This window comes from Panicum virgatum, chromosome 9N (assembly GCF_016808335.1).
Source record: "Panicum virgatum strain AP13 chromosome 9N, P.virgatum_v5, whole genome shotgun sequence".
Lineage (NCBI taxonomy): Eukaryota > Viridiplantae > Streptophyta > Magnoliopsida > Poales > Poaceae > Panicum > Panicum virgatum.
In genome coordinates this window covers 60,492,265-60,510,050 of record NC_053153.1, presented here as the reverse complement: position 1 = coordinate 60,510,050, position 17,786 = coordinate 60,492,265, and the positions used below count along the sequence as shown (strand labels likewise).

The following is a 17,786-nucleotide window of genomic DNA, read 5'->3' as shown; positions in this document are numbered from 1 at the left end:
TCACCCCTTCCCTAAAATCTTCTCAACATATACCTGTTGCCCTGTTGGGTACACCTAGCTAGCTAGGTTCATCTGACATTACCTGCTAGAATCGTCCACCACTGGAAGAGAACCGAAGAAAGGCGGCGGGAGTTTGACGTGTGATGACGGAGAAGGGAATGGGATGGGAGGTTGGAGGTACCGGAAGTGTGTGGTATTTTTAGAACAATTGAGGGTACATATGGTGTTTCAGTGGTATGGGGGGAGAGAGAGAGAGAGAGAGAGAGAGAGAGAGAGAGAGAGAGAGAGAGAGAGAGAGAGATTTTTATGGCATGGATAAAAACCAACCTAGAATTGTTGGTATATATGGATGCAAATGACCTGCATTTTAAATTTTATCATATTGAAGCCTGATGATGATAGATTGATAACATATTTAATTGGGTGCTCCATTAGGAAAATAGGTATTACATTTCTTTCTTTGGATTGAATATAAAACAATAAAGAATAGAGTCAGTACTGGTCCTATATATATTTTATCTCGTGATAATTAGGATACTAGCAGATAGGATGAACCAGTACTTAAAAAAGCAGCTTTTCTAAAATGAAGATTTCAAAGCATAGTTATGTCTCAGAGCTTGATCTATGCTCAATCAATCAGCTTTTCAAGCAACTGAAACTGAATTGATTATATACATGTACCTGGGGGTTAGCGTTCTCCAGATCCGAGCCAGCTGATCACACGTAGAGTAGTGGGGAGGCGCATGCGCGCGTAGTACGAGTGCATCAGCTTTTGCAACTATATATATACATCTGACAGGAAAATTTGTCGCTTAGAGCTCCGTTCTCCATTGGCCTTGGAACTCATTAGAAAAGGATTATTGTTGCTGCTAATAGCTAGCTAGGTCCCGGATCAGACGTAGAATATCCTTTGCATGCCTTGCTGCTCCTTCATGTGCTAGAGCTCTCTTTTTAGGTAAAAATGTATGCCAGCCATGCATGTCTAGACATCTAGCTAGGATCCAGTCTCGAGGTGACAATAATAACAGTTTAGGATTATTAGTTGTTTAAGAACTTTGAGTGTACTTGTGTGTGATTTTGTACTCAGATTGTCCAGTCAAAAGGACACACATTGTCGTTATTGTATGCCTGGCACCCACTGTGAGACGACCCTAGCTCTCTCGAGGAGCCATAAGCCGCCGGCCATTGCCATGCACGCATGAGAGCATTGAGCATGCGAGCAGCTAGGAAGAAGGAATGCCAGCAGTCACATGCCAATGCATAGCGCTCAGCTGGTTGCTGCACACGCACGAAGGCAAAGCTAAAGCTGGTTGCTGCACACGCACGAAAGGCAAAACTAAAGCTAACGGCTAGTCTTAATGGGAGTGTCATCGACACAGTTACTAAGATCATAAACTAGGTAAGCGAGCCGAAGGAGTGTCTTGGTGATGACACTCCTCTCATATTTTATGATACTCCACATTTTTTCTTTTCATAAAAAATTTATCACGTCAGCAAATTTAATGTTCAAGACACTCCTCTCATATTTTATAACACTCAACATCCTCTCTCTTCATATAAAATTTATCACATCAGCAAATTTAATGCTCGTGACATTATTATGACACTTCCATTAGAGTAGGTACAGCAACGGACGAATCGCCCGCCACATCACCTGCACGTCTGAGGTGGAAGAGAGAGAACCATGCGCTTGTCGCCGCTTTCGTCGCCGCCGAGCGGCTTGTCTTCTTATTGGCCTTGCTCTTAAAACCGACGTAAGGGGGACGTATGTGTGCGCCCGGCCGCCAAACTCTCGGGGGACGTGCAGAGCATTGTCATCGTTGTCATGCGCGCACGTGACACCTCGATCGATCGGTCGATCAGTCCGTCATCGTTGCCGCCGCCAAGATGCCCGGCCGCAACCATATAGATTGAAGAAAGTTGAAGTAGCAACTCTTCGCTTGCTAGAATATGCGCGCCGTCCCTCCGAGAATATTCAGCCGTGCCGACATGCATGGAACTACTGCTCTAAGGGTCTATTTAGTTCCTCTATTTTGGATTTTTGAAAGGGAGAATCTTTCAACATTTGAAATATTAAATATAAACTAATTATATAATTAATTATAGATCTCGTCTGTAAACTACGAGACGAATCAAATGAGACTAATTAATTCATCACTAGAGCATGTTTACTGTAGATTTACTATAGCAATTTAATGTCTAATCACAACCTAATTAGGTTCATTAGATTCGTCTCGCAATTTACAGTCCATTTGTGTAATGCGATTTATTTTTTGACTATATTTAATACACTATGCAGATGATTTATAATTTTTTTGGATTTTGGAATTTTGGATCTAAACACGACCTAAATAAGCTAACTGGCTGGCTTCTTTTGATCAGTTGATTCATTAGGTTTAAGTCGTACACTATGCCAGCTATTCCTTTTTGCATGCATGTTAGTACTAACTATACAAAACCCTAGCTAGCTATTAGCTACAGTAGGAATTAATATTCATGTGACGGTGGTTAGAGAACAGCATCGTCCTCCCTTTACAACGACTCGCTACTAGCTAGTTCCGTCTGAAGAAAAACCAGCTTAATTCTGGTTTGGTCACATTAATTTGCTCTATTGAGTGGCAGACGTATTTGTTGCAATCATACCAACCTTTTATTGGATCGATCCAATAATTCAAAATATATATAACTTGCATCCACTACTGCAAAAACGATTTGTAGCAACACCCGATTTTTTTTTGGCGGACCTAAATTTGACCCGTTGCTACAAATAGCCATAGACACTGTAGCAATTCAGCCGCCACTAAAAATATCATTTGTAGGGGCAGCTCACCCCTGGCCGCCCCTGCAAATGGACACCATTTATAGGGGCGGACGGGGCGGTGAGCCGCCCCTACAAATAGTGTTTCTAGGGGCGGCTCACCCTCACGCCCGCCCCTAAAAATGGACCTATTTGTAGGGACGGCCGTTGTGGTGAGCCGCCTCTAGAAACACTATTTGTAGGGGCAGCTCACCGTTCCGTCCGCCCCTATAAAAGGTTGTAAGTTTTTTTTTGTTTTTTTGGATCCAATGAACCTCTCTTTGCCTCTCGCTTGATTTAGATCTCGATGGTGTGGATTAGTCATAGTTCATGCGAATACCAAGACTGTGGAGAGCACATACTTTTGAACTCTTATAGGAGGTGGATCTTCACAATTTGTTAGGGCTAGGCGAATCCTCTCTAACACTAGCCACACAAGTCTGATGACAGTTGAACTGCCGTCTCGGATCCCATGAGGGCCACCACTTTTTGGTAAGAGGGAAGGGATGAAATATTGTACTTTGAGTCTACAAATTCTAGAAGTATGGTGGCCCAATAGCCGGTCCAAGTAGCAATCTGTTGTTCACTGACCTTAACCCGATCGACAAATTAAAACCATCCATTGGTTTTGGGAGACGCATTGGCTCATCATCCGAAGATTTAACATAAGTTCACATCTACATAAATAGTGTGCAATACATAGTCACAACTCACAAACTACACATAGAGATAGAAAAGTTAACAAAAATTGAATTACATGCCTACATTACATCATCTAACGAATATTATTCCGAAGCAAGAGGTAGTCAACATACTTAACATCGCCAATCTTGTACCCCAGGGCATCGTCAATGAAAATCAATGCACGGATAAGTGCATTGTCCTTTGCTTCACTTCTACGAGGAAGTGCTTTGCCGTAGATGGTGAACATTGGTTCTGCGGTAGGATTTGGCGTGGTTCGAAATTGAAAAGAACTCTGGTAGAGACCTTCCCTTGTCTGTACCGATCCCTTTTCAGTGGAGTAATAACCCAACTACTCTACGGCTTGACATAAAATTTCTTCTAAACTCATCGCTGCAAAGGTGTTACCAAATATATCCTGCAATGGAGGTGGAATAAATTTTTTACGAAAGTGCTTTGATTAACAAAAATCACATACTATGTCATGTAGAAACTATCATAATTCTTTAAATTAACAAAATTCACTTACTATGTCATGTAGATTTTCTCGTGAAAGGCTCTCACAAATACTTACAACATCATGTTGATTTCGTCAAAGTGCTTTGATTTTAAATCATGACAAATTTGGAATCAGATAACCATAGCTCTCAAGTTCCAGAAGGCATGCTTTTATGGCAGTTCTTTCATAAGTCATCTGAATTGGTGATTCCTTCCCACTAGCCACTATTGCCATCATGGTACCTGGATCTTGTCTTAATGGTATCTCGAAAGAGATTGTCATTTTCTTGAATTGTAGGTGTTCTGTGGTTTCCACCTGTAGAGGTGTATCACCTAGGCATTGTAGTACTTCAGTATGCCATTTAAAATAATCGATCCGGATCCGCTGCATTCGAGGCAACAAAACATTAATAAGTATCAACCATTCTTATTAATCAAGCCAAAAAAGGCTCATACACAAAAGATGGGTCTTACTATACTTGGAGTTGTAATGTTCTGTTGAGAACATGGCCTCGGTCTAGCCCTGTTGACTCTGCTTAAAATGATGCCCGGAGGGCGAGCCAGCGGCAAAGGGTAATCCTGATGCGGCACACCACCACCAAAGCCACCACTTACCATATGCCTTCATAGAAAAATTACAATAATTGCATTTATTATTATCTAACTAATTAGCTAATTTCAATAACTACATTTCTTATTCTCAAACTAGTTAGCTAATTCCAATAACTACATTTCCTATTCTCAAACTAAATATCTAATTTCACTAACTAAATTTCTTATTGCCAACCTAATTAGTTAATTTAATTGCACTAACTACATTTCTTATTCACAAATTAAATATTTAATTTCACTTACTAGCCAATGTTATACATAAAAAACATTAAAAGTAAATCAAGAATCTCACCTTAGCTCAGATCCGGAGCTGAAGATCCAGATCGCGGGCGCCGGATGAGTACGACGATGGGCGGCGGAGGAGGCGCGGGTTCGGCAGGGCGGGGGGAGGAGGCGCGCGGGAGGGGGAGGAGACGCGCGGGAGGGGGAGGAGACGCGCGGCGGGTCGGGCGCGAGAGGGGGCGCGCATGCGGAAGTGGCCGCGTGCATGGAGGGCGAGGGCGCTGGAGGCGGGGGGACGAGTCAGGCGGCGGGGGCGGCGGCAGCGGCAGGTTACCCTCGAGCTCTCTGGAAACGAAGAAAAAAAAGACAAGTCCAATATATATATATATATATATATATATATATATATATATATATATATATATATATATATATATATGGAAACATATTTGTAGGGGCGGGCGATGCCGCGGTCCGCCCCTAGAAATAGCTTTGTAGGGGCGGGGCGGGTGACGCCCACGCCCGCCCCTACAAATGTTTTCTCAATTGTTTCAGAAAAATCATTTAATCCTAAAAAATAGCAAACAACATATAAAAAATGTGAAATTTTCACCATTAGCGTATAACAACCTGTGCCTCTTATGAAAAATACGGAAAGTACAATTCAGGCTTTTTATTGTTTGAATATGTGGAAAGGACAAAGTTGCTCTTAGATTGTACGAGAGAGTAGTGACTTAGTAGAGACTAGCGTTTGAACATATTTTCTTATTACATATAGTGCAATGTATGTTTATTAATTTTACTATATTTTACACATCAAAATACGCGTATGGTAAAAATTTCAGCATGTTTTGATAATATTTACTATATTTTCTGATTTAAAAGAATTTTTGAAATAAATTTCGAAAACTATTTTTAGGGGCGGGGGTTGCCGCCGACCGCCCCTACAAATCTATCTGTAGGGGCGGGTTATGCCGCCACCCGCCCCTACAAATAGATTTGCAGGGGCGGTCGTCGCCCCGGATGCCCCTACAAATATGTTTGTAGGGGCGGGTGATGCCGCCACCCGCACCTACAAATCGAGCTCCTATAAATATCTAAGGACTTAGATAAATTTTCACACTCCCTTGGCGCGCGCGAGAAGACGCCGGAATGCTGCCAAAATTTTCCGTGCTCCCCTGCCGCTGCTCCATCCGCCGCCCCATCCGCCACCCCCACCAACCCCGTGCCGCCCCCTCCGCCACCCCTGCCAACCCCGCGGCGCCCCCTACGCCGCTCCCTAGGTTAGATCCGGCGCGCGCTCCCTCCGTCGCCTCCGCCGCGCCCGCCTCCTCCTCGCCGCCGCCTCCGGCCCCGCTGGCCTGCCTCCTCCTCACCGCCCCCGCGCTGCTCTGCCGCCTCTGCCGCCACCCCCTCGTAGATCTGGCGCCTCCTCGCCACCTCTCCTCGCCGCCGCGTCCGCCTCCTCCCCGTCCCTCCTCGCCGCCACCTCCTCCGCCGCCACCTCCACCCCCGCCTCCCCGCCGCCTCACCTCCACCGCCTCCCCGCCACCTCCTCCTCGTGCCACCTCCCCGCCACCTCCCGGCCACCTCCTCCCCGTGCCGCCTCCCCGCCGCCTACCCGCCACCTCCTCCCCGTGCCGCCTCCCCGCCCCCTTCCCGCCACCCCCTCCTACGGGGACCAACCAATGGCACATGTCAACTATGAACACTTGACAATCTTTGAGGAACATGAGTTCAATTTGCACGCCTCGGTTTTTGCCGGCCTAATAGTTGCTAAGTTTCCTCCATGTCCGCATATTCAAGTACAAGTCCCCCGTTCTGTCAGTCACCACAAGCTACTGCGAGTGGTAAGGGAAAATACTGGCATAGAGCTTCCGCTAGAGAATGTCTTACGTTTGTTCGGCGAGTATGTGCTGCTAACCCGATCATTCGAAGAAGCCACTTGCATCATGGGTTGTCCATACATGCACGTTGAGAACCATATCCTTGCGATCCTAGGATGGACGCCCGACTATGGTTCCACTACTTTGTTCTTGGATGAGTCTATTCCAATAGTGCACCAGATAGAAGGTAGACAACAACGTCCACAAGGAAATAACGTACCACTCAGTCTTCTCATATCTGGATTGCCACCACAAATATTTATGCAGTGTCCCGCAATATTACATAGAATCTTTGCGAACATATGTAACCTTCGTGACATCAATTCGAGGCAAGTGGATTTCTCAATCAGGGCGCACACATTCGCTCCAAGGAACGCTATACCTAGTGTTGTACATGTAGCCGTCCGCAGAGTTCAGACAGAAGGGGGTTCCTACTTGAGCATATGGCCAATTTGGATTCGTGCTGATGTTCTTCCACCGGGCGACCCAACGGCAATCCAGTTAGCCGCGAGCATGAATGGTAATTGTAGTTACAAAAGACCTTTGCTCCATTAATGTGAAACTGTTTCGTCTAACAATTGTCACTCTTCCCTGCAGCATCGGGCAACTTTCCACTCCGATACACAGTATACCCGCAACACCAAGGTTACCATGGTGCAGGGACTTCTAGACAAGAAGGTGGACATGAAGCACGTCGTCTGCAATTACGTATGGTTCAATTTGTCTATACATTGCCCCTAACTACATATTTTAGCACCAAAACAATCCGTAAACTGCAATACCTCATGTGCATTCTCATGCAGATCTGATTGAAGAAGAAGATTCGCCTCCTCAAGAGAAACGGGGATCTGGTTCCACCGAAGTAATGGAGACACCACCGAGCACACCATCGGATCACACACAGCCAATGGACATTGCGGAGGATGACCAGGAAGAATCCAACCACGATGAAGACGAAGAATTACTATGGTATAGTTATTACTTCAATTCTTATGTATACAACTATGCAACTAAAACAAAATAACTACACCAACTATTTCCGGAGAATAATAATTATAAAGATGAGGAGACACTGGAAGCGGCAAGCACTCAAGAAAGTTGTGCCTGATGCCACGACTATGTGCCCATCCTCTGTCGTACCCATGGAGCAACACCGCAGTCGCCGCCTTGAGACTCTCGTTGCACAATTTGTGCTTGTGCACTACAAAAACCACATCCTAGCTTATAGAAAATAAGACACAACAACCAACATTTGTGCCGATATAGAAATAAAATTCACCCTTATCTTACTACCAAGTACCAATAACTAAATACATAAAATGAGAAATAATGTAATGGTCCATTATTACGTACTCTAGTCCTGTAGTGCTTTATCTGCAAGGAGATCGATTATCACAAATGGTGCTTTACTTTGAGAATTTTTTTTTTTGATACTGTGTGCTCTTTCGATTTTTCTAGTTAACTGTAACCAATGCCCGTTGAGGTCTTTTATTTGATTGATCCGTATATCTTTATGTTGTCGTTATTATGCATGCATGCATATATATTTAACTGATGAGTGCTGCAATAAGTTAGTTTGCGAACGGGCCTCTAGCTAGCCAGTTTGGTTAGATGGCTCTAGTAGTACTCCTAGGTTCTAAGTTCGGCTCGTGGTGGGAGCGAATCTCATATTGCGGTAGTTAAAGAAATCCCCCTCACGGACCACAGAAGCCAAGGTTGGAGGATTTCTCGGCCGGAAAGCCGAAGTCCTTGCGACAAGCGCCGTCATATAACCACCCCACCCACCCCCCACCCCGGCTGTTTCAAGTTTTTTTTTCTGCAATAAGGCAGCTTTGTCGGGTCATATTAATCTAGCTAGCTGTTAGCACAGCACTGATGTGGTGGGTCTGGTTTGTGTATGCTTTTGAGTTCGGGTTTTAATTATTAACAGGTATACATAAATCAGTCTTTAAAATATATATTCTAGGGACGAGCATGTTAAGGCTAACGACAAACATAAATGGCGTATCAAGCTTAGGATTCCATGTCGCCGTACTTTGCAAAGTATAAGAATGATTGACGACTAAACAAATCCACGGATATATATATATGTATGTATATATGTATATGTATATATATATATGTATATATATGTATATATATATATGTATATGTATATGTATATATATATGTATATATATATATATGTATCTATATATATATGTATATATATGTATCTATATATATATGTATATATATGTATATATATATATGTATCTATATATATGTATATATATATGTATATATATATGTATTTATATATGTATATATATATATGTATGTATATATATGTATATATATATGTATATATATATGTATATCTATATATATGTATATCTATATATATGTATATATATGTATATGTATATGTTACATAGTGCACGAGCAGTGGAGCACGTACTGCTGTTGTTTTATTTGTGGTCCTTCACCTTCTCCCTTTGTATGCAAAAGAGAGGATTTACTGTTCAATGTTATTTGATTAACAAAAACAATCCATTTCTTATGTTCCATGACACTTTTTGCCCACCATGAATATGCAAACCTCCGAAAGATTCCTCTCGTACTTGTTTTCTATTGCAACTCCAGTCGACATCTGCCATCAAGGTATTTAGTACGATGCTATAAATAGCAAAGGACGATGAGCTCACATCGACAAGCAGTGTCCACCATCCCTTAGCTCACTCCAGGACTTCATCACCAGCTTGGCAAGCTTCTCTAGCGCCTAGCTGCTAGCTATTCACACCATGATCTTCTCTAAGCTCAGGAGAGTAGCCCTCACCCTGGTGTTCGTGATCCTCCTCTCCTCTAACCATGTCATGTACTCTCAAGGAAAACCCCTCGCAATGATGCATAGGCGGTTTAGCTTGCTGTCGCATTCCGATGAAGCCACCAAGGGTACGGTAACCAGAGGCACGATCTCACCTGATGGCACCGGGAATGGCGCAGCCGGCGGTGGCGGCGTCCTCGGCGAGGACACCCGAGCAACGGACCCCGGACACAGCCCTGGTGCCGGTCATGCCGCCACCAACAATGAGGTTGGGAGGAAGTTGCTTGGTGTAAACTAGTTAGTAACTTAGATCTATTCTTCTTATTATTTATTTCTTCTTCTTTATTTTTTTCCTTGATAGAGGAAAATCTAGTGTGTTTTCTTCGGTTTTACAATGAATTTATTGCCTCATCATCTTAATGGTAATCCAACTGGATTTCTTAGGTAAGGATAAACCGGCCTCTATATCCATCTGGTGGATATATACAGCTAAATTCAGCTGGATTGGATTTGTTCATTTATTTATTTTTCTTTTTTTTCTCGAATGCGCGCGCAACATATCATTGTATTAAGACGAAAAAGAAATTAGTACAATATTCGATTACAACCCAAATGAAACGGACTCCGGATGGACACAAGCCGGTAAGCCAGCTGAACACAACCTGAAAGATAAACTCCAACATGAACTACTCATATCCCGAAAGATAAACTCCAACATGAACTACTCACATCCCACGCAACATAAACGACTGGCTCTAAACGTAGCCCTCAGTCAACGCTCCATCCCACGGAGGGAGAGTTGTTGCTCTTGTTCTTCAACATCGGAAGTATGTCCTGCAAAGCATCCATGTGGTGCGGCGAAGGTCCTTCGCGAAAAAGTTTCTCCACCGCTTGCTCTACCGAAGCCGCCAAGGGCAGAGGCGCAACAACCTCACCAAGGCGGATCAGGAGCACTGCCCCTCGCTTTGCCGGCTTGACGGCCAAGAGAGGGTCCAAGGCTTGGTGATGGCTTCGCCTGAGGCCATATGCCTCAGACAAAGACAGCAGAGGAGGCACATCAACGAGGACAGGGTCAACTCGACGGCGGTGAGGCGGCTTGTCTACAAGAGGTGGCGAAATATTCTTCGTAACTTTGCTGACAAACTCCTCCAAGGCCGCAGAATTGTAGTCCTCCGACACCCCGACCGTGCTGGTTGTCTCCTCAGAAGCCGGCACCACAATCTCGGCCGAAGGTGGCACCTCCACAGGCGGCACCTCCACAACCGGCACCACCTCGGCCGATGGTGGCATCTCCATAGGCGGCACCTCCACAGGCGTCACGGGTGTGGCAGCCCCCGAGTGTCCCAGCAGACCACCAGAAAGTAATGGCCCATCCTGGGAAACACTCGCCGCCGAAGCCCGATCTCAGAACTCTTGAGATCGGAAGATGGCCACGAACAGCTCGGGGAAGGCAGGCCTGAGGGTGAAGTCATCCTCCCCGATGTGAAGCACAGCCATGATCGTCGACTTGGTCGTAGCCAAAGCAACCATGGCCAAGGCATCGATGGCGGAGAGCGTGAGATCAAGGCCACCGCCAGTAGCAGCGGTCGTCAGCAACGACCGATCGTCCGAGATCGGAGGGCGATCATGCCTAAACCCAGCAGGAGCGACACAATCATCTAGCCGAGCCTGGGCCGAGCGGAGTTGCGGGCGACGAGGCCGCAAGCAATCCTTGGCACGGTGCCGAAGACCGTGGCAACGCAGGCACTGCGATGGCTGATGACATGAAGCAACCTGATGCTTGAAGGAAAGGCAGTTCAAGCATCGGCCATCGAGCACCTTGGGAAAGCATCGCCGCCGCGGCGCTTCCGGCCGAGGAGGCCACTCCCGATGGTCCCGAGGATGCGCACGCCGCCTCTCAACTCGTTGCCAGCCATCATGGTCGACACGAGGAGGGCGATGTTCAGCTTGACCTCAGACACGGCTTGGGGTAGCCTGACCTGCCTTGTGCGGGTGGTCGTGCTGCTGGAGGCCGACGTCCAGCTCTGTCGTTCCGTGCCGGCGAATGCTGCGCTGGGACCGCTTGTCCGTCCAGGGTGGCGGAGAGGGTAGCCGGAGGTCCCACCGACGAGGACGCTTGCGGTGCCCACCCTCGCCATGTGGAGGCAGCACCACGACGGAGCGGAGAGTGGGCATCGGAGCCGGTGCGTCGACCTGCACTGCCGCCGGTGTTAAGGAGGCCGCCCTCGATTGCCGCAGCAGGATGTCGCGGTAGTATGGGGAGCTGTCGTCGTCGGAGAGAGGTGGGGTGTCGTCCCTCCATCGAAGCTGCTTCCCCCGGCCGTTGGAGTGGCCACTAGGGAAAAGCGGAGCCGCATCCGGGGAGAGAGATTCATGCCCAGGGGAGGGGAGAGGAGTGCCCGTCGGCGAGGAGGAGGAGGTCGCCGAAGCCGGGGTGGCTGTCAGCGTGGGCGAGTCATCGAGGGTGTGGTGGGGGGAGAAGGCACCCGGCACTGGAGCAGTTGAGGATGTGGTTGCCGCTGGCGCCGGAGTGGCTGCCGGCGGGCGGGTGGACGGTGGTGGCGGTGAATGGAAGAAGAGGTGCTCCGATGAGCCGCAGGCAGCGGGTGGGGGCTCGAGGTCGGGAGGCCGAGCCATGTCGTCAAGGAGGTCGTCGTCGTCGTCGAGCACCAACACGGCCATAGCGGACGGCGGTAGCGCGATGGCAGCTCGGAGGCGAGGGCAGACCAAGGTCGCAAGGGGGAGGGGCGGAACTTTGGCCGCCGGCGGGGGCTATGGCTGCCGGGACCAGAGTGGTCTCCGGCGGTGGCGGCGGCGGCTGGTGGTGTGGGCGGCTAGGTCATCCTCTCCGATCTCCCTACACGCACAGCTAGGGAGTCCATGGGATGGATGGATGGAGAGGGTGAGCCGAGGGGAGCGCGAATCTGTGGCTGAAAGGGGCGGAGGCGGCCGGAGCAAGAAGATCCGACGGCGGCGGCGGGAGTCACGGCTGCGCGTTCCTCATTTGTTCATTTACATGTGTCCCTATCTTGGTTCTTCGTGTTTCTGATACTTGTTGCATGCAGTTTGTAGGTTATGTTAATTGGTAGAGACGGGTTTGAGTTTACTGCCAAATCAGAGTATACAACACTTCAGTCATACTCATAGGAATGAAGGAAAAGAAGGGAAAAAAAATCTAAGCCCGACTTGATACGTAGATACCGAACATGCTGTAGCTTTTGACACTACGACATCTACAGTACGAGGGTAAAGATAAAAAAAAGGGTCAATTAAATATTAACCTATCACAGTTTATAGCGAAAACTTTTATGGAAATTCATTAGGTAGCTCATCGTTTTCTGTAAGTAGAAAACATATATCCACGACTTGCTGATTGGCATTATATAATCGTGAGAGCAGAGAGGCCTTTTTATCTTGGGAAAATATTTAGTGCAAACCGCAACTTCGTGAAAACTCATGCAAACCATAATAAAAAAGTTGTCTAAATTTACCAAAAAAATCACACATGTAGATGATATATTGATACACAATCTTGTAAAATATCTTGTCCAAACTCGGCTTCGTTTGTGAGATATAAAAATAACAAATTTCAAGCCAGAAAATTGTCCAGATGATTAGTTAGAAATTTGTTATTTTTTATAACTCACAAACAAAATCGAGTTTGGACAAGATATTTTACAACGTTGTGTATCATCATATTATCTACATGTGTGATTTTTTTGGTGAATTTAGACGACCTTTTTTGTCGTAGTTTGCACGGATTTTCATAAAAGTTGTGGCTTGCACCAGATACGTTCCCTTTTATCATATCTAAAAACGGGTTTCTAAGTATAGTATTTCATAAAGAAAACTTGTTAGCAACTTGAAACAAGGGAAAAGTCATTGTGGCCCTGTTTAGATCCATAAAGTCAAAATGCAAAATTTTTGTAAATCGCTTGCATAGTGTACTAAATGTAGTCGAAAAATAAATCGCATTACACAAATGGACTATAAATCGCGAGACGAATCTAATGAGACTAATTAGAACGTGATTAGACACTAAATTGATACAGTAATGCTACAGTAAATATGCACTAACGACAGATAGATTAGACTCATTAGATTCGTCTCGTAGTTTACAGACGAGATCTGTAATTAGTTTTGTGATTAGTCTACATTTAATACTTTAAATGTTGAAGATTCCCTTTCAAAAATCCAAAAATCCAAAATACAAAGTGATCTAAACAAGGCCAGTGTAATATTAATAGTTGTAACATTTTTTGAGAATCACACAATACAACATAGACGCCCACAACACGCCCACACTCACACCCTATGAACACACATACGTAAATCCAACCCCTATGAGCACCTCTGAACGACTGAGCACCGGCAGATCTAAAGATTTCCGAAGTCACCACTAGCGTCTCGTCGTCGATGAAAACGTCGCTTACCGCTTAAAGCATAACACCAGCAAATCTCAGAAAAAGGTGCGAGCACCAGGATTTGAACCCTGGTGGGTAGCGTCCCACTAGACCGTCCTACCATTGGACTACAAGCCAATTCGCCCTTGTATGTAGGGATGCCAACGGGTCGGATAAGGTGCGGGTAGAGCAAATACCCACCCTCGACAATATCCAAAACTATAAGATATATCCGTACCCGCGAAGTCTAGCGGATAAAATTTTATACCCTTATCCGTACCCGGCGGGTACGGATGGGGTTTCTGGTACCCATAGAGTATTTTAATAATAGCATAAATAACCTATCATTTGATCATATTGACTAGTATATTGTGAATTTATCATCCATACAAGCAAATACAAAGAATTAGTAAAATACAGAACTAAACAAATCATCTTGCACTATTTTTTTCTTATCTTCAACATCTATTTTGGAGTTGTATGTAAGTAATTACGTTCAATTCTTGTTATGTATTTCATCTAATAAAAAATTAAAAAATAATCATACGCTTCACTACAAATAATAAGTAAAATATCAATATCATTTTCAGATCTATTAGTTCACACAATCTCACTATCCATCTATTTAGTTTATATAATCACAAGAAAATGTGACATAAAATTTGTGAATGATATGAGCTCACTAGGTTATTTTTTGTATTTCGGGTACCCATTGGGTACCCGCAGGTGAAATTTTATACCCATACATATATCCGTGGGTAAAATTTTATACCCATACCTTCATCCGTCGGGTCGGGTACCCGCACCCGCGGGTAAAATTGACATCCCTACTTGTATGAATGCTGGATGCCTTAAAAGGAACAGCACACACTTTATGATGTTGGGCCTATGTTAAAGGATGATCTTGGCCCATTTAAGGAAGAACGGATTTTTTTTTTTTTTGAACATAATGGCAGGAGCTCTGCCGCTCAATTAAGACGAAAGAAATTATGTAAAAAAAAGTTAACCCAACAAGATGCCGAAAGGAGGCGTCCAATGAGCTAATCAACCCACGCAATACGGTTGAGTACAAACACGACGCACCACCATCGGTCATCGTTGCCGAGCATAGATCAAGCTATGCAGCTCTGACTTCCTATGGCAAGCCACCCACGAGCCACCCACCGACAGGTCCGAAGCAAGCGGCCGCAACCGGTTATCGTTGCCAAGCTCGACATCGCAAAGAGCAGCTCCGACTTTCGATCATGAATCCTCGCCTCGCCCCCAGCAAATGTAGACCCCTAGCTCCAGGGAGGATCGCCACATGTCATCGTTGCCGAGCCACGTCCCTCACGCAGCAGCTCCGACTTCACGTTGCAAGACCCACACCGAAGCACCGGGAAGCAAGAACATCGGTCCAGAGAGACATCGAAGCCACAATACAATCCAAATGTGACGCCTTCAGGAAGGGAGTGATGCCAATGGCGCCACCATCGCACGTCCCCAATGGACTGGGATTTCTCCCTTGGATGTCAACGCTAGGGGAAACACGACGCCCCCAACAGGGAAAGCGGCGCCCTACGGCATCGCCATCGCCCAAGCTTTCGCCCAAGAACCCACAAGCGCAGATGCCGGGCCAAGAAGCCGACCCTCTCACCATCAAACACCTTCAATGCCATGTCCCGCTGCCCCACGGAAGCCCATCAGATGGGCGTCGACGTGCCGGCTGCAGGCGACAGCCGCAAACTGCATCGGCTGCCACCCCATCCGACAAGACAGCATGCGGAGACGGGCCAGACTCCACCTGTCGTGACCGCCGTAGGCCGGCGGCACGCCGGCGCTGTCCCCAACGACCTGCAGCCAGGGCTCCGCCGCCCCGGGCCGCCACCGCCGTCTCCAAGCCCGGCACCGCCACGAGCCTGTAACAGCCCATGGGCTAGATGGGCCGCAGCTACTGTAGCATCGCGAATTTAGTCCCATACTGAAGGGAAGCCAGACCAATTTAAATATCAGGCCCAGGGAGGCTGAATAACTCCGGTTGCAACTTTTTACGCGAAGCGAGGACGAAAGCGCAAAAGAGTTATTTAGCAGGTGTGTTTTACTCAACGTGCAGAGTAGATCTTAGCCGTTCTCCCGGGCCGGGTCGTTACAGTGGTATCAGAGCCGACTCTCGCGGTTTCACGCCACAAGCGGGCAGAAGTGCACGGGCATGAGCACGGGCGTGTGGGGGCGTAGATGCCAAGGCATGTGGACGGGCACGTGGGAGGCACGGACGTCGCACAGGGACTGTTGCCATTGGACGCACGGACGTGATACATGGGACCGTTAGCACTAGACGTATGGGACGTGGCCAAGAGAGGAGATCCTGGTATTTAGGTTGGTCTGGTACTCGACGGGGACGTCGAGTCTAAGGGGCAATGATTGTAATAGCCCATGGGCTAGATGGGCCGGGCCAAATTCGTGAGTTACTGTAGTAGCTACTGTAGAATCGCGAATTTAGTCCCATACTGAGAGTTGAAGGGAAGCCCGACCAATTTAAATACCAGGCCCAGGGAGGCTGAATAACTCTGATTGCAACTTTTTACGCGAAGCGAGGACGAAAGCGCAAGAGAGTTATTTAGCAGGTGTGTTTTACTCAACGTGCAGAGTAGATCTTAGCCGTTCTCCCGGGCCGGGTCGTTACAGAGCCCGCCGGGGGGGCGGGGGGGGGAGCCGCCGCCGCAACATGTAGATCAGCCCCCAGGGGCGCCGGATCCGGTCCCCAGGACGCCGGATCCGCAACCCCGGGCAGCCGCCGCCACCGCGCCCGGCACCCGGCGCCGCTCGTCGCGCGCGGCCGCGCGTGCTCGCTGCACAGGAGAGGCCCCGCCGCCGCCTTCCCCGCAGGTGCTCGGGAGGTTGCGCGGTGGAGGGGGAGGTCGGGTGGGGGAGGTTGCGCGGTGGCGGGGTGGGTGCCGCCCGAGTCGCCTCCAAGGGAGACGACGCGGGGGCGAGTACGCACTCACCGCCTTTGCACTTAAACAACCAGATATCTTGGTCCATATGAGTTTGTGGGCCTGTGAGGCTGTGCCGGCCATCGATGTTTTCTCTTTTGTACTCTGCAGCGCGACGCGCGTTTGTCGAGATTTAATTCATCGCAGAAGCATGTGTGGGGATGCTGGTTTTTTATTGCACTGAAATTTTGAAGAGGTCCAATTTGGTTCGCGAGCGCCTGAACCAAAAGCGTAGGCGTTAGAAACGTGAATAGCCTAACCAAAAGCTCATATTTCTATTAGATGAACTAGAACATGATTAAAAAAATTGTGATCAAACCAAAACATACAGCCTAACCAACTGAACAGCCTAAATAAATATTATTACTCTAAAAATTTGTAACTAAAACTTTTTGTTGCATTATTGCAGATGAGAATAAAAGTTTTCCATTGGAACAAATGTATAAAAATTTGTTACAATGGAACTAATTTTAGAATTTGCTATCTGAATTTGTTGCATCCAACTGGACCATTAGAACAAATTATTGCATTGGAAATTGGATCCAACAGTACCATTGGAACAAATTGTCCATCGAAATGAATATTAGAAAAAAGTTGTGAACTGATGAAACATATATGGAAATCACTTGGAACAAAAATGCTCATTTTTGCATGGAACAAGATATATTTGATCCATAGAAAATTTTATTTAATTTGTGGAACAAAAGTTGTAAACTGGTGGAAGAGATAATAAAGCTTCATAAAATTTGGTATAGGGAAATAAGATTGGGAACTCCAGAGAATAGTATAGTTGGCTTTAGATGCATCCCATCCACCATATTATTGGGGCGGTGAACGAAATGAAGCAGAATCTAGAAATAAAGCTGGAACAAGAAGCGAGAAGAAACAAAAATAAAGAAATATAGGCCT

The 17,786-nt window shown here is 46.6% G+C and overlaps 1 protein-coding gene across 1 annotated transcript; it reads right to left on the bottom strand.

The window, feature by feature from the left end:
* Positions 1–11,455: 11,455 nt before the first annotated feature.
* On the bottom strand, positions 11,456–12,184 carry LOC120689202 (classical arabinogalactan protein 9-like). Its single transcript, XM_039971518.1, has one exon. The coding sequence runs from the start codon at positions 12,182–12,184 to the stop codon at positions 11,456–11,458; it is 729 nt and encodes a 242-aa protein (XP_039827452.1).
* Positions 12,185–17,786: the final 5,602 nt, after the last annotated feature.

What these genes read in the sequence shown, in the direction of transcription:
- LOC120689202 (XM_039971518.1), bottom strand. Translation starts at nt 12,184, where the DNA reads ATGGCCGTGTTGGTGCTCGACGACGACGACGACCTCCTTGACGACATG.